Consider the following 23,385-nt stretch of genomic DNA (forward strand, 5'->3'; position numbering starts at 1 on the left):
TTGCCATACCACCCTCCTTCACTGTGGGCTACTCTGAAATATAATTAAATTGCAGAAGCAGCAATAGTCTCCACTGTCTGAACTCAAGACTCAACATTTATATCCATGACATTTCAGAGCCTGTGTGTCATGTGTGTCACTGGGAGAGAAATAAGCACCCCTACCACCAAGGTGACTAAAGTCTCCTATGTCTGTAACTAAGGCCTCCTATGCTTCCAAAGATACTTTGTTATTGGCCAAGGAGAGGGCTGTGACCTGTATTGGCCTTCAGGAAAAATATGTCCCTGTCTGAGTCGAACCTGGACAGCCCAGACCTCTTCTTTCATCATTACTGCTAACAGGACAATCCCTTAGGGCCAGGGTGAAGACTGAGAGGACCTGAGGAATCACACAAAATTATATCAGCCTTGCCACACACAGCCTAATTTCATTGACACATTTTGGTGATGTCAAGGTTATAACCATTAATATGTGCTCTAGTTGAACATATTGGAAGAAACTATGATGATGCCTATGCCGTTTGATGATCAGTCATGTAATGAACTTAGTGCACGCTGAGATTTTTAGGTTTTTTCCCCCCTCCCTGGCTCATCTCACCGTGACAAGCTCTCCAGTCACACAGCAGCACTCAAGTGAGACAAATGTAATCCTCTGATACACACACGCGCAGCCAACAGCTATTTTTCACACTCCTAGTCACACAGTCCATCAGAGTGTAGTGGGTGCCAGTTGGAGGATAAGCGCTACTCCAATGATGTCATCTGAGCAACTCGCAGGTGCCTGACAAACCGTAAGCAGTCTGAGAGTGGTGAGATAAGGAAACCCTGGCCCACCTACCCATCCCTATCCCTGGCAGAACAAAGATTCATTTGTTCTAATGCTGTGGGCTCTCCGCCATTGTCAGCAAATGACACGGCTAGTTTCACTCCAAGGCCATAGGGCTCAGCCTGCACTCAAGATGAGTGCTTTGCCACTTGAGCCAATCAGGAGCCCTGCACACTGGGCATTCAGCAGAAATGAAGGATGAGACTACTACCAATGAGAATGGGATATTCAAGACACTGAATGGTAAATCTAATTTACTAGCGGGGCATGACACGGGGATAAGGCAAGCTGGTGGCCTTGAGGTGTGCAATAAAAACTGACAAAATACAGTGAAAAATACATAGTGCAGTCATCCATATTTGTCAGACAGGAAAACGAAAAAGAACAGTGGCTGATTGCCACAACAAAACAAAAGCTTAAATCAGTTTTGGAGTCTACCTGCACGTTCATGATAAGGTCTCCATTACCAGCCAGCTCAGCCACTTGCTGGTCCAAACAAGCAAAACAAAACGCTGGTTCAGACTTGTGGTCCACAAGACAATGGTCAAAGCCAGGTAGTACCACCAATAGTTCAGGGCCAATCACAATTCAGGTACCTATACAAAACTGGGTAAAATCATTCTTCTGCTAACAGCTCTCAGTGCGTCACCTACCACACTACACATTGCAAATTGCACACTGCCTAATGCCGATTGCCTTTTACCCAATTCCCATTGCCCATTGCCCACTGCAAGACTGGTACTTCACAACAAGAGTTGTTACAGCTAGGTCTATATAGTGCTGTAATTGCCATTAGGTGTGCATAGTTGCATGCAACTAGAGGATGAGCCATTGGTGAGCCAGCTATTGCCCATCCACTACTCTTCCACTTCTGCTTTTATGAGCCACATGAGTAAGACAACGCACTGAGGATTAAATTATGCGAACAACTGTGTTCTTAGTAGTAGTACTGTGTAACACAGAGCAGCAAGAGATATCTCAGATGGCAAAAGATTCAACTTTTCAATAATGTCGCTCCACGAAAGTTCACTGCAGAACACAACCTTCAAAATTGCTGTCACAACAAGTGACATTCGCTTACTACAATCTTGAGAATAAGTAGCAAATACAAAATCCACATGCAACCACACGTGCAGTGATGGCTATCACAGCCAAAGGAATGTATCAAAATAGGCTGCTCAATGCAGAACCCATTAAGCACAGTAATATAAAAACAGGATAATTTGAGAATGGTGACTGGCATGTAGAAGCGAGAAACACAATTACTGCAGTTCTTTTCCTGTTCTGCCATCAGAATACAAATCACATCATAGCAGCATTATTACGCCTTTGTTTCATCTTTCAGTCTTAAAACAGCACCACTAGGTTTTGTGCTGTTTATGCATCACCATACAATGATCATCATTCCAGAGGGGGAACGCATACAAGGGGACTGAAGTGACAGAAGGGAGTCTGAAAGCAGGGTGTCAGGTCGAGGCTATAGCAAGACAGATGAATGAAAGAGGCACAGGGGTAGGTGGTGAGAAAAGGGGAGGGCTGTTAGGTAAAATAAGGGACAAGAAAAACAGCTACATGAAATGAGGCAAGAGGATGAATGGAGAGGAAATGAATGCAAGCTAAAGAGGACAGTGAGAAAGAGAAAGACAGGGTGGCAAGATATATGTATACTGTACTTCATATCCCCAGACTAAGAATATACAGGTCATTTTAATGCCTTTAAATCAATGCAATACAAAGAAGAAAAACAGTACTAAACTTAGCACTCTCCTACTGTCTCTTTTGCCCACTGACATTACTCTGCCACTGGGGACCATCTAAAGAGTATGTTACATTAGATAAATAGAGCATGGGGTTCCAGGAAACAAATGCCCAATGGTTATTGTGGACTGTCTATATACTAGTGTACTGTGGCTCACTCAGAGCCATAGGCTACTTTCCTAGATTAACTATGCTGCCATCTAGTGACAGAAATGACAACATTCCTCGGGTATGACACAATCTATGGTATGGCTGTGTTTCTCAGTGCTTGTACTTTTGGACTGTTTATGCTGTTTTATTTCCACGTTCAATCAGCTTTAACTGAGCTCTTCAGATGATGCTGATTTGCATTGGACGTGTCAGTGTGTATATGCTTCAAGAAAAATGAACATAAAGGTACAATTTTTTTTTTTCGCATTTGCCACTCCAACAAATTTAGTACAGTTGTCTGAGATCATTTATCATTTAATTGTTCTAGGCTTTATAATAATGAATCATTAGAACAACCAGTTAATCATGATCAATTATCTTCATTGTTGCCTGTAATTAAGCACAATTTAACAAAACTGAGTTGAGAAAGTGTTGAGGTGATCATTTTGAAAGTTTCAGCCACAGAAACAAACCTCCAACTACTCATCTCTTCTTGAGCCAGGCTGCAACTTAAAACCAACATACACGATGACCCACCAAGAACAGGACTAAGAAACACTTGTATTGTGTATAGTGTGAGGCATTTTATAAAGTGAAATCATTGCAGACTTGCTACCAGTCTTTCTCATATGTGCCTTCATGTAAATGCAGCTAGGGAGATTTTAAAAAGCAGCACTGACACACTATTCTGTAGTATATTGATTTAGTAAGGGGACAGTCAAAATTTATGATCTATTCCTGTTAGTTCAGTCCAAGCTAGTTTACTGTTTATTCATAGTATTTACATTTCCTACAAAAGATTGTAGCTTGAATTATGTGTAATGTTCCTGGAAATGTAATGATTATAAACGAACGTCACTTACTGCTAGCTAATAATCACATTGGTTAGATAGTTTTCACATTTTACATTGCAATACGTTGTACTGGCATGGAATAAATAACAGATGAAGTTAAAGTAACTACTTGGCACACTTTCTACATGTCAGTGCGAACCAGAGCTTGGACTCGCTGGAATTTCAATCGCGTTCTTTACGTACACGTCAATGATGCGTGATGACGTTTATGCAACCCATTGCGTGCTTTACGTAAACCGTTCGCGCACATTTTCAAATGGTGATCAGGAAGGAAAACAGACGATAGACATTGGATTTTGATAGCCGGCTAGCTAACGTTGATAAACGTTAGTGATTGATTGCACGACTGTAACATCATATTTTTTATCCGTTTGTAAAAAAAAAAAATAGAAGCGGTTTTAAATTAAGGTAAGACCCTGTCTTTCAAATAAGCAGAATTTATTCTTGGTTTGCTGATGTTAGCTAAAGCAAAACTTAAAATGTTTGCTGACGTTAGTGCACGTATTGTTGCTAGCTAGTTAACGTAGACGTTTTTACGTCGGTTTCCATGCAGTAGCTAATTGTCGAATCTATATATTAAAGTGTTGTCGTCTTATAGTCGTAAGCGTAATGACTTCTACACTCGTAAATGACTAGCTGGTTCTCATGTCGGAGTGTGTCTATCTGCTGCCAATACATGGCCTTACTAGCTAACCTAGCCAGAGATGCTAAAGTTGTTTCTGGACATCATAGCTGTTGGCGTTTTGATGAATTAATTAGGTAACTATTCTAGCTAGTTACGCATGTCAGACACAAGTATGTTCAGCTAACTAGCAGATGTGCTTTGATCGCATCATTAATTCCTAGGTCTAATTGGTTAGCATCCAGCTAACCCAGTCAATGCACGATGAAGAAAAAAATATCGATTTATCGAACCAGACGGCTGACTGGTTACATAAGAAAGAGTGTGACTTGGTTAGCTACATAGTCCTACAGATGATGTTGTTGAAAGTACCGTTAAATTTCATTCCACCCCCTTCCTATGCAGCCATCATGAGTTCCTCGTCCACCCCGATCTCCCGAATACGTCAGTGGTCCTCACCATCCACACTCACCAGCACGCCACCTCTCGCTGCCTTCCCCGGCAACAATGACGAGCTGGAGCGGCGCCAGAGACGTAGATCCAGGGTCATGGATCTCCATACCATGTCGGACGTCTCTGTCACCGAGTCTCCTGCACACAGGTTAGAGGGGGAGCATGGCTGTTCTGTCTGATGTGATGTAGTTGGTCTGACATGCTTGTTTAAGAAAGCTGTGCCACTTGAACAGCTCAAATAGCACAGTGTTGACTCTAGAATTTCACACAGTGCTACAGGGACCCCAGCGGCTGTGCCCAAGCTGTCAAACGCACAGATCTCAGAGCACTACTCCACCTGTATCAAACTGTCCACGGAGAATGTGAGTACACATATACACATGGAGATATAACAATAAATAAATAAATGTTCATCACCGAACTTAACAGTCCTCAGATGTCTTGTTAATATTGCTTAGGTAGCATTTTTGTGCATTTTATCATAGTTTCATATACTCCGTCAAAAGGTGGTACAGACATGCATCAAAAATTCATAATTGTTTTTCTGTTGCTTAGAAAATCACCACCAAGAATGCCTTTGGACTGCACCTTATCGACTACATGGCTGACATCCTCAAGCAGAAAGACTCTGAGCTCACAAATTTCAAGGTCTGCTGTTACCGTACTCCTTCAATTTTATTGAATTTCACCTGTTTCATTCTGTTACTTTGTGTCTGATGGAAGGAAATGCATATGATTCCAGGCTAGATAGTGATACTGTAGTAATATTAAATGTTAAATATTAAATAAAATATGTTTGACATAAAGCGTGTGCTCAAAATGAGTGTTGTGCCTGTGTTTGTGCATGGCCAGGTGGCAGCCGGCACTCTGGATGCCAGCACCAAGATCTATGCGGTCAGAGTGGATGCTGTTCATGCTGACGCCTACAGAGTGTTGGGTGGATTGGGCTCTGAGACAAAGCCCGAAGAGGGTAAGGGGGGCTCGTTCAGTACATTCTAAATATACCCTGAGCACTGTCTATGAACCTTGATCCACAAAACAACTGGGGCTCTGACTGTTTGGATTGCCTGTTTGACATGTGTGGAAAGAGAGGGAAGCTGAGGAGGGGGGAGAGGAGGAAGGAAGTGCTGAAGGAGTGACGGCTGCCAAGCAAGTGGTGAAGAAGAAGAGGCCACCAAAGAAGACTGTGGAGCAGAACCTGAGCAACATCAACAGCTCTGAGACGGAGAGGAAGTGTGAGGTAAAGTAAAGAGGGAGGTGCTGGGGGAGACTTGTGGCGCTTGTGTGAAACCTTTGATGGGCTTACTTGTCCATGCGCCGCCCTCCGTCCAGGTGGACCCCATGTTCCAGCGCATGGCGTCCTCTTTCGATGAGAGCAGCACGGCAGGGGTCTTCTTGTCAGTGCTGTTCAGTGAAGACAGCCGCTGTGAGCTGCTCTTCCCCTCCCACCTCACCCTCCTGCGGGCCACGCCTCCCAGCCCTCCACCACCAAAACAGCACGTACCCGCGCAGCCCTTCACAGGTAAATCTGCAGACGGTCACATGGTCAGCCTGTCTTATCCTGTCACCAACGTAGGTGTCTGCATTCACCCCTCTGTGTGTTGTGTTTGTAGGTGGTCTGCAGCAGGCACTGGAGAAGAACTCTATCTGCCCCTCCCTGAAGGACTTCTCTTTCACTCGGTGGAACCCAGACCAGGTCAGATTCCCAGTCATTTCGATGCCCAGTGGCTGACTCATAAGCACGATGTTGTTGGGGCTCGTTACTGTTGTGTATCACCTGCACATCATTCTCACATTCTGGTGCTTGCTGTCTCCGTGCAGACCATGAACCAGCTGCTGGAGAAGATGAAGCAGGGGGAGCACGTGTTTGACGTGAACGCCGAGGTAGAGCCAGAGGAGGAGGAATGCCAGGATTTTGGGGATGATTTTAATGATGATGCCTATGAAGAGGGACCGGGAGATTGTGGGGAGGGGCCCAAGGAGCACAAGGACACCTGCGCCATGACAGGGACAGGACGAGGACGGTAAGAGGCACTGGACATACTAAACAGGGCAGAGTGCTTAGTGCTATAGGTTTTAGTGTTGCCTTTGAGATTTATGGACAACACCGAAGGTGAAGCCTGGAAAAGGTTTAACAGGTGATGTTTAACTTTGAGCAGCTGCTACTGCGGGCCTCAAGGACTTTTTCTATTCCCAGTTATAGACAGGCATTTTACAGAACAGTCTGTGGGGTCCTGCAAGTTTGTAACAACTGATGCATATTTCTCTTTGACTCTCAATTGTATAATTAAAACCTGAGAGGACTGAGATGAAGGCGAGAACTGCCTGATTTTTAAGACTTGACTTGCAGCGCCCTTTATAGAGCTGACATACTTCAGCTCAAATTAGCTTCAAAATTCGCTTTGCTTATTAGAGCAAAACTAATTGCATTCCCATTAGCTTTAGAACTTTGATTATCCTGCTAAGCCCAATTACTCTAATACAACTTGCTTAAGGATTAACAAAAAACTCAAACATACTTGTTTTTTTTTTCATGTTCATTGTCACCGTGGACATTAAGTTAATTCTATGGCTTGTATTCAGGGATGTGGTTGCAATTGGGGGAGGGGACATCACCACCATGTGCCTGCAGCTGTCCTCCCAGCCCAGGGAATACTCCTACTTTAGTCCTAGGACCATGGCCATGTGGGCTGGGCCTGGGTACTGGCGCTTCAAACCCCACCACAAGCGTGAGTATATGGTGTATAAGGACTATACTCTGGATGAATAGCAACTGTTAATCTCTTAGCAGATTCCTAAGAGATTAATGATAAGGCCCTTTGACACTTGATACTCTTACACTGTCCCTAAATGGCTCTCACATTTTTGTCAAGTTCCCCTCCACATTTACCAGACTGCATCTGTGTTGTCTATGATCAGAGGATCACCTCCCAGACAAGGAAAGCCGCAAGAGGAAGCCCAAGAAGACCTTTGAGATTGACTTCAGTGACGACATAAACTTTGATGTTTACTTCCGCACCACAAGAGTAAGCACCTCACCACCTTTCGATAGCTTTATACAATCAGTCTAGGAGGAACCACTGTCTAGTAGAATTTAAATCTCTTCACACAGGACTCACACAGGTCTGTCAGAGATTGATGTATTTGGTTATATCCTGAAGTGAGACTTTGCTCTTTATTTTAATTCTAATTTTAATTTCTCATTTACATTGTTTAATTATGTTAGGTTGATTATCATTTTTCAAATCCATTTCATAAAGGTAGCCGAGTAACAGCATAATTGTGAATAGTGGCTAAAATCTTGCAGGATTCTTATAGCCCTTGAAATTCCAAGAATACATTTGGCCAAATCCAAAAATAACAAAACTGATAATCCTTCTTTAAAATATCCCAGTTTCACAGTAGTGTGACTACTGCAGGAATAACAATAACTGTTGAAAATCTTAATTTATCCTTAAAACCTTTTAGGAGGGGGGTATTAATGCTCATTTAATTAAATTCTAAAAATAAGTTTAGCTTAATTTCATAAAACCTTGAAAAGCACTGTTTAAACCTTTGATTGTGATTAAACTGTGTCAGATCTATGAATAGTAATACAGGCCCTGCAGGCCCACCAATCTAAAACTACTGACTAATGGGTGAGGAACACAAGTACACCCCTCTCCCCTCATGACTTCCTTACCTCAACCATCCACACCCCATGCATCTGTAATTCTGTGTTCCCAGGCAGCCACCACCAACAGCAAGTCTGCCCTCTCCACCAGCAACAAGAAGACCACGCTGCCAGCAGACTTTCACTACCCCCCAGAGGCCCTGTCCCAGCTCAGCGCCAAGCCCTCCAGCACGGTCAGTCCTCCACACTTGTCACAGTATCCCAGTCCACAGGCAGCAGAACTAATTGCGAGTTGATGATGATTACGTGTACCCTGTTTGTTGTCTGCCAGTTGTGTAAGCAGGGGCCAAAGCGATTGTCTGGAGAGTTGGGCGATGGCATTGGGGACTACAACTACAACAACGCCAACGACACTGCAAACTTCTGCCCTGGTCTACAGGTCTGGTCACTGCACTGTTTCTATGTCTGCAGTACAGCCAGGGCCGGCTCAACGCATAAGCGTGTGGCCCCCCGTGGCCACCAGAGGGCCCCCAAGAGCGCTTGAAGTGTCCCACAAGAGAGCTTGAAATGTTTTTTTTGTGATATATTATGTCAATGGTAATCATACAAAAACACAATAAAATTGATAATGGGTGTGTTAGATTTACAGCAGGTGTGCGAATGATCAAGCATTACAATAGTCAATAGTACTGGTGGCGCTGAGGCAATGGGGGGGGCCCCAAATCAAATTCTGCTTAGGGCCCCATAAAGGCTTGGGCCGACCCTGAGTACAGCACTGCGTAAAGGTGCCATGCCACTGCCCTACCTTTACAACACAGCACACCACCACAATGATGCCCAACTACACAACCACAACCACAACAGCGCTAACGTAACAGACATTACTCCTCACCTGCCCCTCCCATGTTTTTCTATTGGGAAAGAGCAGGGATGTCTTGCTGACAGCCTGTAAACTGTTCTCTCTCTAGGGCAGAGACAGTGATGATGAAGCAGAGGGGTGTGGGGGACCAGATGATGATTTTGACATGACCCAGCACCCTGCTTCTGGCAACACACCTCCTGGGTCACAGGATGATATCTTCACCTATGGGGAGGACAACCTGGTGCCAGAACCTCACAAGGTAGGGGGGGGGGGGTCAAGTGATACAGGTGTGGAGCAGAAATCGGGAACGGGTTTTTCTGAGGAGCTGAAAAATCGACTTGTTGAGTTAAGCATTGTGATGGAAGCTGTTCTGCATCGTTCCTCCCAAGGTAAACAAGATTGAAATAAACTACGCCAAAACAGCCAAGAAGATGGACATGAAAAGGCTAAAGAACACCATGTGGAGTCTGCTGACGGACTGCCTGGACAATCCAGACAAGGTCACTTGTCACGTCTCCTCGTTTATGCATTATCCATCTCTCTTCCCTCCTCTGTCTACTTGTCTTTGCCCGTGCCCAGTCTCGTAGCCTCTTTGTGTCCTGCCACATGTTTCCACCCGTCTCTCCTCCTTCCCAGCTGACCATATTGTGTTCCCAGCAGGAGGGAGAGAGCGCAGAAACGGTGACCGGGGAGAAAGCCTTCAGCCAGACCACAAAGACCCTCCTTCAAAGGTAACCTGTGCCCACTACCATGCTGTCACTATGGAACATAACATGCATTCACTCAACATGCAATCATGTACTGTAGCTGAAGACAAATATTATGTATGTTTACTTTCACATGTACATGGTACATGTGTCATTTAAACATTCCTTTCCACAGAGGTTCCGCTGTGAGTGGCAAGCTGTAAACTATGTGATTGTAGTCTTACAACTAAAGTCAGTCTCATATGAATATGGCAGATGTGTGGATAAATGATTTATGCACAGTATAACCCTGTGTCTCTGTGTATCCTCAGATTGCCCTCCACCATGGCCCAGAACTTATCTGTGCCTCTGGCATTTGTTGCTCTGCTCCATTTAGCCAATGAGAAGGTGGGTACTTACCTCAACCCTTACATTTCTTGCTCTTTAAGACAATGCTTTTCAGTTATTTTCAGATTGTAATAACTAAAGGCGATCTCTCTTTCTTTCTTCAGAACTTGGAGCTCATCAAAGTGGACGATATGTCAGATATTGTCATCAAGCAAGGTCATTGAAAATGAACACACACTCGGATTTGTGATGGAGAGATTATGTAGTTCTGCTTCCTTATGTACCTCCCCTCTCATTTTAGTTTCCTTGAGTGCATTGCACGGAGTGCTTTACATTTTGAAGATTTGATGATGATTTTTTTTTTTTTTTTAAAGTCATCAGATTTTTTTTAATTTGAGAACATGAATTACCAGTCCTTTGTTCAAGTTCAGGTGATCGTTGATCCGTTGATCCTCTCTGATGGGGATTTTATTCCCAGCGGACTTTTAAGAACAACATATATGTATATTTTACTGCCTCCTTATTCTTTCTGTTACCCATCTGTTGTCTAACCTGTTGTCATCTGTCTCTTGTGTACATGTATAGTGTTTAGATTTCTTTACTTTTTTACTATTCACCTTTCCTCTGTGGACTGTGTAATGTGTAAATAGAAAATAAAGCAAACACTTTTTTAAAATCTTGAAAAACCTTTTTTTTTTCTTAACTTTTATCATAAGTGAAAAGAATGTCAAAAGACCTGTATTAAAAGGGAAAAATATATATGAACATTACTATTGTGAAATGATGGGAGATGTGCCTGTAACTTTAAAACTGCCAGTGTTTGAAGCCTTAGTGCAGACTTCCTGTAAGAGGTTTTAATGTGAGATGCTTTGTTTTATACAGCACTGTGTTACCCCAGAAGCCCTGGAGTAATTGCCTGCACTGACAAGCGTGTAACCAGTTTGTCTGGGTAATACAGAGGGCCTTGTCAGTATGGCCAGCCTGCTATTATGGTGTACAGCTGAGAAAATTATCAGTTTACTGTGTGATGTCAGACACTTGTTCTGATGACTCATGGATAGAATTCTTGGGTGTTACAGGAATTTATCTGGTTCTTAGTTAACCAGCTTGGTAGCCTATAGTGCACAGGACATTGCAGGTCATACAAACTTCAAGAAAATCACTGCAAGAAACTTTGTAAGCAAAGACCGCTGTCTGTGCATAACAGAACAGGCTATTCACCAGTAAGTAGAAAAGTATAGCCTGAAACCCAACCAAATACTGTTAATATTTTTCAGGTTATTTAGAGGCAATGTGATACTTAACAGACCCTAACTGGCCTGAATCCAGGTCTAGATTTGCCATTCATGTTCTCTTATTGTTGGATGTAGTCCTTGTAAATTACCCAAGGATATTTGGTCAACAAAATATAGCATGTATACACACACATACACATTGTATGTATATATATGATAGTTTAACCACAGAAAGCGTCTTCTGGGTGAGTGACGAATGGTTTACCGTCATCCCTGCTGTCTCCCGCATCATTTGTTTTTCAGCTATGTCACATATCCTGTTGGACTGTTCCTTGTGGCGCATGGGGGTTAATAATCTCGAGGGTGGAAAGCGATACTTATCTGTCACTGAAACTTTTTGCACACATAATGGTGCACAACATGCGGATTAATTATAGCAACGAGAGACAGTACAAAAAGCAAAACATCACACGAATTTCTTCGTCTCACGTTTATATATTTTAATCAACGTGAGAAATGTGAGTGTTCGTCTGTCACGTCACCACCTGCGATTCTGTGGCTCCTCCTTTCACCTGTCGTCTAGGTGAGCAAACAGGTTTGGCGACGAGTCTTGCGCCCCCGCGAGGATGCAAGAGGAAGTAGGAAAAAGATAGAGGTGGGTCAGCGAAGGAATTCAGTTTCAAACACAACCAGGAAGTTAGCAACAGGAGGCACGGACGTCGGCTTTTGAAGGACTGAAAAACAATAGCACCGTCATAAAACTACGAATCCAAGAAAACAGACATAATATTTTACAAATTAAGTGGGCAGTCCGTGTTTTATTCCCGTGGACGTGTCGTATCCCAAATTTTTGGGAAACATGGAACATAACATGGTAAGTGCTCACCCGATACGAGTTAAATGTTTGATTGTGTAGGGTATACTTGATTTTTTTTCTTATTGATTTTGATCGATCATTTCAGTAACGTGTCTTTACTCGATGGCAATAGGCTATTTTCACTCATCTTTTAAGGGGATGGAAAACCACTTGTTGCTTGTTTGGCGTTCTTGTAGGATTACGAAACCGACGATTAAAAAGACAAAATTAATTAAACATATCTTACTGATTTTTTTCTTTCTTCCTCCTTGCGATCAAACGGGTTTCAAAACTTTAAAATGGTTGCTCGCGGAAGCATGCGGAAAGACCCTCTTTTATTAGACGGGTTACTTTGTGTTTAAAAAAGTGTGCCGTAATGGGTGGCTGAAGTTGCAATCTTAAATAGATTTTTTTTTTTTTTACAATCATGATCATCGTCGTCCTTTCACTGTTACATAACTTAAAGTTTTAATGTGCAATACTCGCGCTTTGAAATCGTACTACCTATTTGAAGTAAATGAAATATCGTTAAATTCTTTAGGCAGTTGAGTTGATAGTCCCGGAAATGCATACCGTGTTATGTAGTGCCATTGATGTCGTTTTATTATTCATGTTAACCCCTAAATTAAATGCGAGCATTGCTCAAGGTGTATTTTTAATGAATGATGATGATGATATAATTAGCTTTAACAATGACGAGTAGGCCCACAAGTGGAATTCGTTGGCCGTAGTTTAACCATGGAAATTTTGGTTAATATGTTTACCTGTCTAAGGAAAACCATTGACTTTGATGATTGAATGCATACAGTTATAGTAGTGACACGACACCTTTGGACTTTTTGGAGGGCTTTTTCTGCAGAAGTTCCGCTTCTTCATTGTTGAAATGGTTGAGCAACCAAAATATCTCAACTGACATTTCCCGCACGTTAACCAGCCAACTCAGAGGGTTATTTTGTGTGCGACTCAAACAATAAGAGCACATCGTTCCTCGAAGAATAGCAACGCTTTACATAACCATAAAGCGCTTCTCAGTTTACGATCAAGCAAATGTGGCTACAACAATTACACTAGGCTGGTACATACACAATGCATTCCAGGGAGGCGTTTGTTTACTTGTTTTCCCTAAATCCTCCTTATTTGGTTTCACATCAGTTAGCCTGCTCCAGAGGGCTATAGGTGTTCTTCAAGGTATTTTACTACAACGGCAACTGTTTTTTACAAAATCAAAGGTGATTTCACATAATGTTCAGATGTGATCATACCAAAATTAAGGAGCAAAAAAGATGCTTGTGCGAAATTGCTACAGTCTCACACCAATGCCAGCTACTAATATGGAGACAGTTGCCATCTGAAGTGAGGTTCCTACTGTGTCTGACACCAAACACTCAGGGAACTCACGCTCAGCCTGCTTTCTTGTACAAAGACAAAGACAGATGGTAATCGAGAAACCCTGTGAAGGTGGATATAGTGTAGGGTTTCAGCTTTTCGTCCACACTATCATCAGGGGCATGTGCCATGCAGCGTAACTCTCCCCAAGAGATGCTGAAGGAAGAGTGAAGGATTCAAGCCCAATCTCCAGAGGAATGTAAAGCTCCCATTAGTCCACTACTTTGCTCTGATGTGTCTGATCTTTTCATCAGATCAAACAATGCAGAAATGAGTGATTAATGGTAAGCAGAATGGGTGATGGCAGTCATATCAATGATGTGGCAATTGCGAGAGACAGGCATAAATAAACATTTCAATTTGAGCATTTGCAGCAACTGTCAGTACAGACATTTTGATAATTGTGAGAGTTTAAATCTAACTGCTATAATCTAACTATTCACTCATGTGAGGCTGAAATACTAGAGATGCTTCTGTGTAAAATTGTAAAGGTTTGCACACCAATGTCCTGTACAGAAAGTACATTTTCCAGGGCAAAAGGAAACGGTTACTCCCAAAGATGCTTAGTAATCTTAGTAATGATTTAGTAAGGCGATCATATCTGTGGACTTTCTTCATTGTTTGTATTATCACAGAATTGCCCCTGGTGTTACAGAAAGTAGTGAAGAGAGTGAAATGAACAGACAACATATTTCATGCTTAACTGAATTTTGTGGCAGTTGAATCTCATTTGGTAGTGCAATGGAAATTTTTTGTAACAATTGAAGCTGGCCTCCTTGACATGGACATCTGCTGATATAGGAACCACAGATGTTATTAGACATTTTCTGTTATTCATTTGAAAGATGGTCACAAGTCTACAATTCCCCACGTCTGTTCTCATAAACTCTGCCATTCCTTCAGCCACCTGTTTTGTGTTCATTTTTCCCAAATGTGTATTTATGAGATTGCTGTGTCTAAAAGGGAGAAGGGGAGACCAGGAGTAGGAAGAGTATCAGCAACTCCTGTCAGCCAGGCTTAAATCCTGAAGCACTTGAAGTGACAAGATAATAACAGCATTGAATTTCTTATCGTTGTCACTGATGTGGGTGTCATTCCTTCTGAGATGTTACTCAGAACTCTATAACCGCTTGTGTTATAGGCCCGATTGTCATCGCTAATGTTCCCTTGACTGTGAGATGTTATTTGATAGTGTTCAGCCATTTGGCAGAATTCATTCTGAGCTTTGTGTGTAGCAGTGAGGAGGAGAGGGAGCGAGAGAGAGGCAGGGTGGAAACCAGTGCAGTGACGCAGCTTGTCTTGCCGTGTCATGGAGACGCCTTTGTTTGTTACTGAGTGTATCTGTGTGTGTCACCTCTTGGGGATAGGAATGGGTGTGCCCACCTTTCAGACATGTACACACACACACACACACGCACAGAGTACACATGTCTACCTAGAGAGCAGTGGAGATTTCTCCATGGAGGAGGAGGAGTATGCTGCATGACAAAATTACTTTAAAAATCTGCAGACATAGGTGTGTTAAAGTATATTAAGAAAACAGCAATGGTAGAGGATGGTGTAATCAATGTAATGTTTACAGTTTCTTTAGGTTCTACATGTCATTGACTTTACTGTTGAGTTTGATTTGGAACTCGGTACTCTCAGTACTATCAATACTTAATCCAGTCACATCACAGGCAGTTGTTTCCCTCCATTCACAGCAGCTACAGCGTCTTCATGCAACACCATTTTCGAAATTGCCAACTGTGTACTAGGCTTGTCTTACCACGACAACTTCTGTACTCATTCAGCAGTGCCGAGGCGAGACAAATGCAATGGACCGATACACTTGCATGAAGCTAATGCCTATTTTTGACACTAAAAGTCACACTGAGCTCTACAGCAGAGTGCGTGCTCATTGGAGAATACTCTGTTGACGTAATCCGTGCAACTCGCAGGGGCTAACAAATCGCAGTGTCCCTTTAGAGCAGTGAGACAAGGAAACCCTGACCAATCTACCCATCTCTGTCTCCAGCAGAACAAAGCCAATTTGCCGGTCATTATCAGCAAATGGCAAGGCCATGTTCAAACCTGGGCTGTAGGGCTCAGAATGCAGTCAAAGCAAAAACCTTTCCAAATGAGGCAGTCAGGACTAACTAGTTATGCAGCTTTGAGATAGCCTTGCTAAAGATATGCCACATGTCTGTACTTTTTATGTACAGGCTAGAGCACAAAATGTAACATAAGGATACACAGAAGTGAATCACATGATTTCCTCAGAAAAATGGCATCGGTGTCTGCCAGTCACTACGTATACGTATAATTCTTCACTGATCCACTTGCAGGCATTCTTTCAAACATTTCAAAAAGTCATGTCTTGCATTTACTTTCAGTGTCTTGGTGACTGTAGCCTGCTATACCAATATCATGTGTCAAGACACCTCCGCCTAGAAAGTGTAAGGCTGTTAACATTTAGCCTTCTTCACTGTGAGCTTATATTTTCCCATCAGTTATCTGAGAAGAGTAGAGAGTGGTTGAAAGGGTAAGTATTTAGGGCAGTTGTCATAGTTACACAGTTGCTTAAACAGGGCATACTATCATGAGTAGGCAGGGCTCAGGGCTGAACCATCATGACATGGTGGCCCTTTTCAGACTGAAACTTTGAAGCTGAAGCTATTTTTTAATTTGCAGTAATTTAAGGTAAAGTTAGAATACACCCATGTGTATTTTTCAGTGTTATGGAGGATGGAGAGAGATTTTAGTCTTACTGTGTACTGTTATCAAATTACGTGTGCAATAATATAATGAACAGTGGTACCATACAGGGGAAATATACCTCTAATACATTCTAGACCTGCTTATGTTCATATTGTTTGTTTTACTGTAATTATTGTGTAGCAGGGACAAAAGAAGCATCGTAAAATGTTTTGTTGTATTTTTTTGACACCCACTCCTACATCTTACAAACCACGCATCAGACACCTCTGTGTGTTGGTTTGTCTTATATTTGGCCCCTCATTTTTGACTTCTGGGTTGAATGTAATGCCACGGAGTGAAACTGAAGCCACGTTTAACCAGTCTATTCAAAAATGCCTCTGGATGTTGTCATTTTGTAAAATAAATACAATGACATGTCAGAGCTGTCATGCATTTTATAGCTTTTTGAAAAAAGAGTGACTTATTTTAGTTACTGCTACCATGCAAAATTCCACAAAAGATGTTTGATTGATTATTGATATATTCGCTGTTACATTGCTTGAGAATGTTTTCTTTAAAAAATGCTAATGATGATAGAATATTTTAGAATATTCTTAAGTGATTTTTTTTAATTACTCATGTGAATGAACTGACATTTCAATATTATATTTTCAGATGAAATTTTTCATATATTTAAGGCACTCTACTTCATTTTAAATACCACTGTATATGTGTCTGCATGTTGCCTCAAGTAATTGACATTGATAGCAATGTGAAAATAGATCCTTTCACTACTTTCAGTGGCTTTTTACATGTCTGCGTGTGTCATTAAATATAATGGGACAAATTGCTTCCTTTACAAAGCAGTGTGCCACATTTGACACCTAAAATAAATTCTCTCAGTTTAATATGAAACATTGTGCTTTCTACAGCCTGGTTTTTAAACTTGTTACTTGTCTGGTCACTTAACAATGTGAATAAGTAATAATTAGCTAAATAAACAGATCGATGGTGGTTTGATGAGATCCCTTAGCCTGGAGTTGTCATTCTTTTTACCCTTAGCCAACGTGTGCCCTCCCAACAAAATCTTTTCTTTAGGGAATTGTGTTTTTACAGTACATTGTCTGGTATATGGCTGTGGTGTCAAGTGGCAAATATTTTGGTTCACATTGCAAGAAAACATATCAGAAGAAACATGGAATGACAGGAAAACATTAACATTCCAATGGAAAAGAGAACTGTGGAATGGTGGCATACAGAACTGTGAAATGTAAAAATATGGAAAAACAGTGGAATACAGTTTCACTGAACTTTTTTTCCAGTCCTATTTAAAATAGTTACTTAAAAACCACAAGTCTGATCAAAGGTTCCTTCTTTTTTTCCATCCCAGTGTCTCAAAGGACCAGAATCACCAGTTCACAAATTATTCTTTCTTGGTTATCAACACATTATAGATGACTATGCTATCAATAGATTAAAATGATCATGGACAAATTCTTCCTTTAATGGACACATGAGTACTCAAAGATTAGTAACTAAATTACAAATTTAGCACATTAAGTTATTGATATAATAGCGAATGGTTGTGTGAAGTGTGGCTTTATGATGGGACTGTATGAGAGCCTTGGTGTGGATGTACTGAATAGCAGGAAATTAAGTTTCAGGAAATGCAGGGCCCTGATTACTGTAAATAGATACCATTTATTTCTTATGCAAACATGTAACTTCTCAGGTGTATGGTGGGAATGCACAAATGATATCTAGAGTTGTGCAATTGAAACTATTGATCTTACAGACCTTGTGTCAGTCCTTTTTTACTATGCACATGTACCATACACACTACATGTTTTTACTATACACATGATGCATTTATATTTACTTACTGTGTATTGTGAAGTACGCGTACATAAATATTTCACAAGAAGTGAGGTCTGCTGAAGACCACAAAGAACATTTACATTTAAAATGCGATGTCCTAAGATTGACTAAAATGACAAGAAATATCAACACTGTTTCCTGGAAGACCTTCACACATATGCATAATGTTGAATCTAATATATGTACACAGAACAAGCTATGCTTTATGGTAAATGAGCGGGAAATATCATTTTTTCATGGTGGCCTTCATTGATGATAGCTTTTTAATACAACGAAAATATGAATCAGTATGATGCTATTTTGCTAACACATAGTTTGCATTCTCATTATCTATTCATGTGATGATATCGCTACATAGCACACAGCGCTGATAACTGCCCCTGACGTAATGATCTGTGCCTCCCACAGTTAAAATGACGCCAGGGAAAATTAAATGTAAGGCATGTAAGAGCTGCCTCAAGGCCCTGCACAGATTCTCACTGTTATGTCATTGAACTCCTTCAGGTGAAATCTACCCAATCTTAAAAGCACTTCATTTATTTTTAAAAAGTTCTGAATACCCTTTCTGAATGTATAACTATGACAGAATGCGGAATACCTTTTTCTGAATATATGTCAGTTACTGATGCATACTGTACATGCTGTTACATGTAGATAATGCTGTAGGCAGGCAAGCACCCAGACTGAATGCAAAAGGTCCTCAGCTGTTACTTCTGAAGACAGATCCATCTTGGAAGGGCCCTGTCATGTCCTCTTGAAATTTGGCATGCACATGTCTGTTGTTGGGGTAACAGATCCACAGCAAAATGTCATATCAGACAGTATGTCTCATATTTCAGGAAACTCTAATAACGCCATGCTAAAGTGGATCTGATTTCTGACCGACTCACTAACTTGGAATTTCATTTCATTGTTATTATTTTATATTATACACCACATAAATATGTAGATATTTAGCAATTATAGGTATGCAATTACAAGTACCTGCTAAAGTGCAACGGCATGTGAGATTCGAACCAGTAACTATTTGGGCTCCACAGCCTCTTCCTTAACTAGTACACCACATTGTCTATTTGTTGTACTGCTTATGCTTGACTTGGGACAATGAGAAGGTGGCGAGCTCTCTCAGATCCTGGATAGACCTTTTGAACGAGACTGCCTCGCAGTGTAGCCCTCTGTACTGACCAGTTGCAGGCTGTTTAACAGTCACAGGCACTACATCCTGCTTCCTGTGGACCCACTGCATATGCTGATTGTAGCTGAGCTGTCAGTTCCTTTGGTTTGGTTGAGCTGTGAGTTCACAGTGGGTCCCCAGGACTAGGATTAGGGAAACACTGAATTACATTTCTGAGGTGGACATGATGGACCTTAAACTCAAGGTGACTGGCAGTGGTCTGGCCCCTGCTCTCCTTATACCTAGCCTAGGCATCATCCTGGCATTTATTTACTTACTTACTTAATAGGGAGAATGAACAATTACTTAACGGTCCCAGAATTAGCTCTTAGCATTAGCTGTTAGCATCACAGCCCCCTCTCCACTGCTGTCTCTCTTTCTCTCCGAGTGTGTTATGTCCACTGATGGCTGATGCCTCCCTCCACCTCTCTGTGTGTCAGGAGCAGGGTGATGAGGTGGTGGAACAGGACCGGGTCAAGACCCTACAGTCCCAGGTGGATGGAGTGAAGGACATCATGACCCAGAATGTGGACCGCATCCTGGCTCGGGGCGAGAGGCTGGACGACCTGATGGGCAAGACAGAGGACCTCCAGGCTGGGGTCAGTCCTCCTGCGTGTCTCTATTCCTCTGCCCTGAATGCCATCATCGTGCAATCCTCAGCTCACCTCTCTCTCCCTCCTGCTCTGCACCTGCCAACCTCTCTCCCCCTGTCTCTCCTCAGGCCCAGAACTTCAAGCACACGTCTCAGAAGGTGGCTCGCTCATACTGGTGGAAGAACGTGAAGCTGGTGGTGGTAATCGTGGTGATCGTGCTCATCATTGTCCTCATCATCGTGCTGCTGGCCACGGGAGTCATCCCCACCAGCCAGCCAGTCCCTGCACCGACCTCCAAGCCACACAACTGAGACGGACAAAATTGCACATGCGTCTGTACCGGTACTCCCATACAGCTCCAAAAATACCTGTAAATGCACGCACACACACACACACACACATATACTCACACACGTATACACACACCTCTATCAGTTTCAGGAAGTAGACACACACACACACACACACACACCTACCTGTACCAGTTTCAGGAAGTAGACACACACACACAGTCTCTGCCACACAACCTCTGTAATGGCACACATTGGTATGCTTCACACCCTGTTGCCACAGGCGAGGCGACTCAAATACCAAGCATGCACAAGCAGACGTAAATTCCTCTGGAGGTTGCTATGCCACTTTTAAACACTGGGTGGTGCAATTAACTGCATGGGGAAGAGTTTAAAGAGCTACTATTGCCATGGCTGGCAACTATTTAATCATGGACATTTGCTTTGTTATGGTAAGCCTGTAGTGTTCTGTTATGTTCCTTTTCATTTTCAAATAGAAACCTTGGGATTACATTTTACATTTACATTTTAATCCTAGAAATGGATAGTGTAATGTATAAACAGATCATGGAATTGGGGCCAGTGATGCCCAGAGTAAGAAACTTTAACAACTATTTAGATTAAAAGTGAATGATGTGATCTGTGGAGACACACCCATCTCTGCCATTTCCTGCTTTGTGGGATGTGGATTTGTCTTTGGCAAGCCTTTTTAATTTTAAAATGGAAAGCAACATTAGAACCATTGGCCTAGAATGGCTAAAGTAGCCTGTAGTCCGCTGAAGTAGTTTGGTGTTTTATAGGACATTGATAGATTAGCAGTATCTCATTAAGATCTTTAGACTATCATTATTTTACATAGAGTTCACTGAATTTGCAGTCTATGCTGCCTTTGACCTGTTTTTTAATGATTGGGTAGTTTATGATTGGGTATGAACAATTTGGTTACAAGTAGCTATTCATGGAAAAAAATGTTTATTTCAGCCATTTGTGATTAAAAAAAATAATGTACATATAAATGAGCACACGAGCATAAGGAAAATGTTTTTTTTTTTTTTTTAGGAATAGCCATTTGGAATTTCCATGCCTGATTGTAAACCTCACTTGCAATTTGAGTGGGAGGTTGTGATGAGACACATTCTGCTGAAAGGGCTTCTGGTTAGTTTCATGAACATATATAAATAGGATTACAAATAGAAAAGTGTATCCAAAATGTATTTGAAGAAATGTATAAATTGAGACCAGTCTCGCTGTTTGTCTTTTAAGGACTTTGAGTTGTAGTTTTGACACATTACTTGATATATGCTTCAGCTGGGATGGTTCTCCAGAGCAGGGCTGTCTGATCACTCTGTGTTGCCCCCTGTAGGGCTCACATGTGGTGGCACGGCTGGCTAGTGAAGTGTGCTAAAAGAAACTGGTTTAGTCCTTTGTAACCCAAGTGTGCCCCATTAGATCAACGTCTGAATCTCTGATGTCTGTCCTTCATGGGAGCACCAGTCACAAGATTGGCTGCTCCTGCTCTGGGGTTCTCTCCCCCCCTGCTCTGAAGGTATAGTTCTGACCTCTTCATTCACCCTGCTGCGGGAGGGTGCCTCCGCAGGCCGATGAAGTGAACACTGAGACCACCCCTTGCCAAGCCACACAGCAGTGGTGTTTTTTTTCTCCTCCAGTCCTGCAGGGGCGCTACAGTGAGGAGGGGCAGTTGAGTCAATGCCATCTGACTTCTTCACATTGTCTGATTTCATCTGTAATACACACTTAAATCCCTGGGGACTGGAGGAGTCACCACCTTGCTGAAGAAAGTAAAGGGCTGTTCATTCTGGATTGTGAAAGATGTCAATAAGCTCTGTTTATTGAATGCATGTTTTAGCTCAGATTGGAATGTGTTGCAATGAGAGGCTGGCTTTTGCAAAGTCAAGGAATTGTCTCTTGTGGTTGTATATAGCTGAAGATGCCTTGTTGGCTGTATGTATATTTGTAAAACCACCGAATCCCAACACTTCATATGCCCCAGATTAATTTAGCTGTGATTATTTAGGGTTATTTATGTTTTATTTTCGTCAAAACCTCTTGCATTGTCTCAATCAAATTAAAAATATTTTATTCTTTTCCTCGCTATACTGTATCTTACTGAAATGAATGGCCCTTTAACTGTCAAAGTAGTTTTACTTTGTTTTGAAAAATATCTAAAGTGTTTGCCCTACATGCAAGCTATACTTTCTTTGGTAAAGTTTTGCTCTTGCAGTCACTGTGTGCCACTTAAAAATACCTGCAGAACATAAGACCCACAGAGAATGTTTGGTTGGAAGAACAAAACTTTTGCAAATTTGATGTCATTTATAGGGGTCATTTACATTGTGTGGTCATGGTATGTCCAACCAAACACTTTGGAATTTATTTGAAATGTGTAACTTTTTCCAGAAATCTTGTAAAACATACTTATGTTGATGCCCTGGCTTCTATGGAGATTAAACAGGCTGCAAATAGTGCATTATTTTTCATCCTGTGGTAGGGCAAGTGCTTTTGGGATGTTGGGCCAGTTACAATTTCTGTCGGTTTTTATTTATTAGTCTTTAAACAGTATATAAATGAAAACATGTTATGCCTGATCGTGCAATAAACATTATTTGCATACACAGCGTTATTATTATTGTTTGTTGGTCTGAAGTGCTAGAACGAGTAATCTTTTTCTTACTTCAGCAAATATATTGCAGTACTGTAAGCATTTGTCCACTAGGAGGAGACATGGTACACAGAAATTGGATGGCCATTTGCCCCTTAAGTAGTGAAAAACTTCTCTGAACATGTCTTCTGTATCTCAACACAAGTGTATCTGTGTATTTACAATATTTATATGAATGGTTTTAATTGTGACTGGCTTTAAGTAAATAATGCAGTATCAAATAACACAATCATGTATTACTTTAGATTGTTACAGAATCAAAAAATACTCATATGAATAGTGGACAAAAAGGAGACAATGAGAATATGCCATGAGTGATACATATGTTGGATGTGTAATATATAATACATGCTGTATCTGGTCATCCAGTCCTAATTTTTAATCAGTCATGTGGTTGAGAGTAAACCCCCTCATTCTCACCCCCTCACACACAGACATGTGAT

General features: G+C 41.6%; 2 protein-coding genes across 2 annotated transcripts; both read left to right on the forward strand.

The window, feature by feature from the left end:
* The first annotated feature begins 3,892 nt into the window (after positions 1-3,892).
* On the forward strand, positions 3,893-10,395 carry ncaph (non-SMC condensin I complex, subunit H). Its single transcript, XM_036527939.1, has 18 exons — positions 3,893-3,995; positions 4,615-4,810; positions 4,934-5,024; positions 5,218-5,310; positions 5,515-5,632; positions 5,751-5,902; positions 5,995-6,184; positions 6,276-6,358; positions 6,484-6,686; positions 7,246-7,391; positions 7,582-7,688; positions 8,389-8,508; positions 8,607-8,714; positions 9,244-9,396; positions 9,527-9,637; positions 9,798-9,868; positions 10,156-10,231; positions 10,336-10,395. The coding sequence occupies exons 2-18, from the start codon at positions 4,620-4,622 to the stop codon at positions 10,393-10,395; spliced, it is 2,073 nt and encodes a 690-aa protein (XP_036383832.1). The 5' UTR covers positions 3,893-3,995; positions 4,615-4,619.
* A 1,666-nt stretch (positions 10,396-12,061) lies between these two features.
* vamp8 (vesicle-associated membrane protein 8 (endobrevin)) lies at positions 12,062-20,409 on the forward strand. The gene is made up of 3 exons (XM_036527485.1): positions 12,062-12,280; positions 19,820-19,978; positions 20,101-20,409. Exons 1-3 carry the CDS (start codon positions 12,266-12,268, stop codon positions 20,281-20,283), a joined length of 357 nt encoding a protein of 118 aa, XP_036383378.1. The 5' UTR covers positions 12,062-12,265; the 3' UTR covers positions 20,284-20,409.
* Positions 20,410-23,385: the final 2,976 nt, after the last annotated feature.

The sequence above is a fragment of the Megalops cyprinoides genome, chromosome 4 (assembly GCF_013368585.1).
Source record: "Megalops cyprinoides isolate fMegCyp1 chromosome 4, fMegCyp1.pri, whole genome shotgun sequence".
NCBI lineage: Eukaryota > Metazoa > Chordata > Actinopteri > Elopiformes > Megalopidae > Megalops > Megalops cyprinoides.

Coding starts and splice junctions, on each gene's coding strand:
- ncaph (XM_036527939.1), top strand. CDS start 4,620: ATGAGTTCCTCGTCCACCCCGATCTCCCGAATACGTCAGTGGTCCTCA. Junction 7,392..7,581: donor CTTCAAACCCCACCACAAGC/GTGAGTATATGG, acceptor GTCTATGATCAG/AGGATCACCTCCCAGACAAG. Junction 9,638..9,797: donor GCCTGGACAATCCAGACAAG/GTCACTTGTCAC, acceptor TGTTCCCAGCAG/GAGGGAGAGAGCGCAGAAAC.
- vamp8 (XM_036527485.1), top strand. Junction 19,979..20,100: donor CAGAGGACCTCCAGGCTGGG/GTCAGTCCTCCT, acceptor GTCTCTCCTCAG/GCCCAGAACTTCAAGCACAC.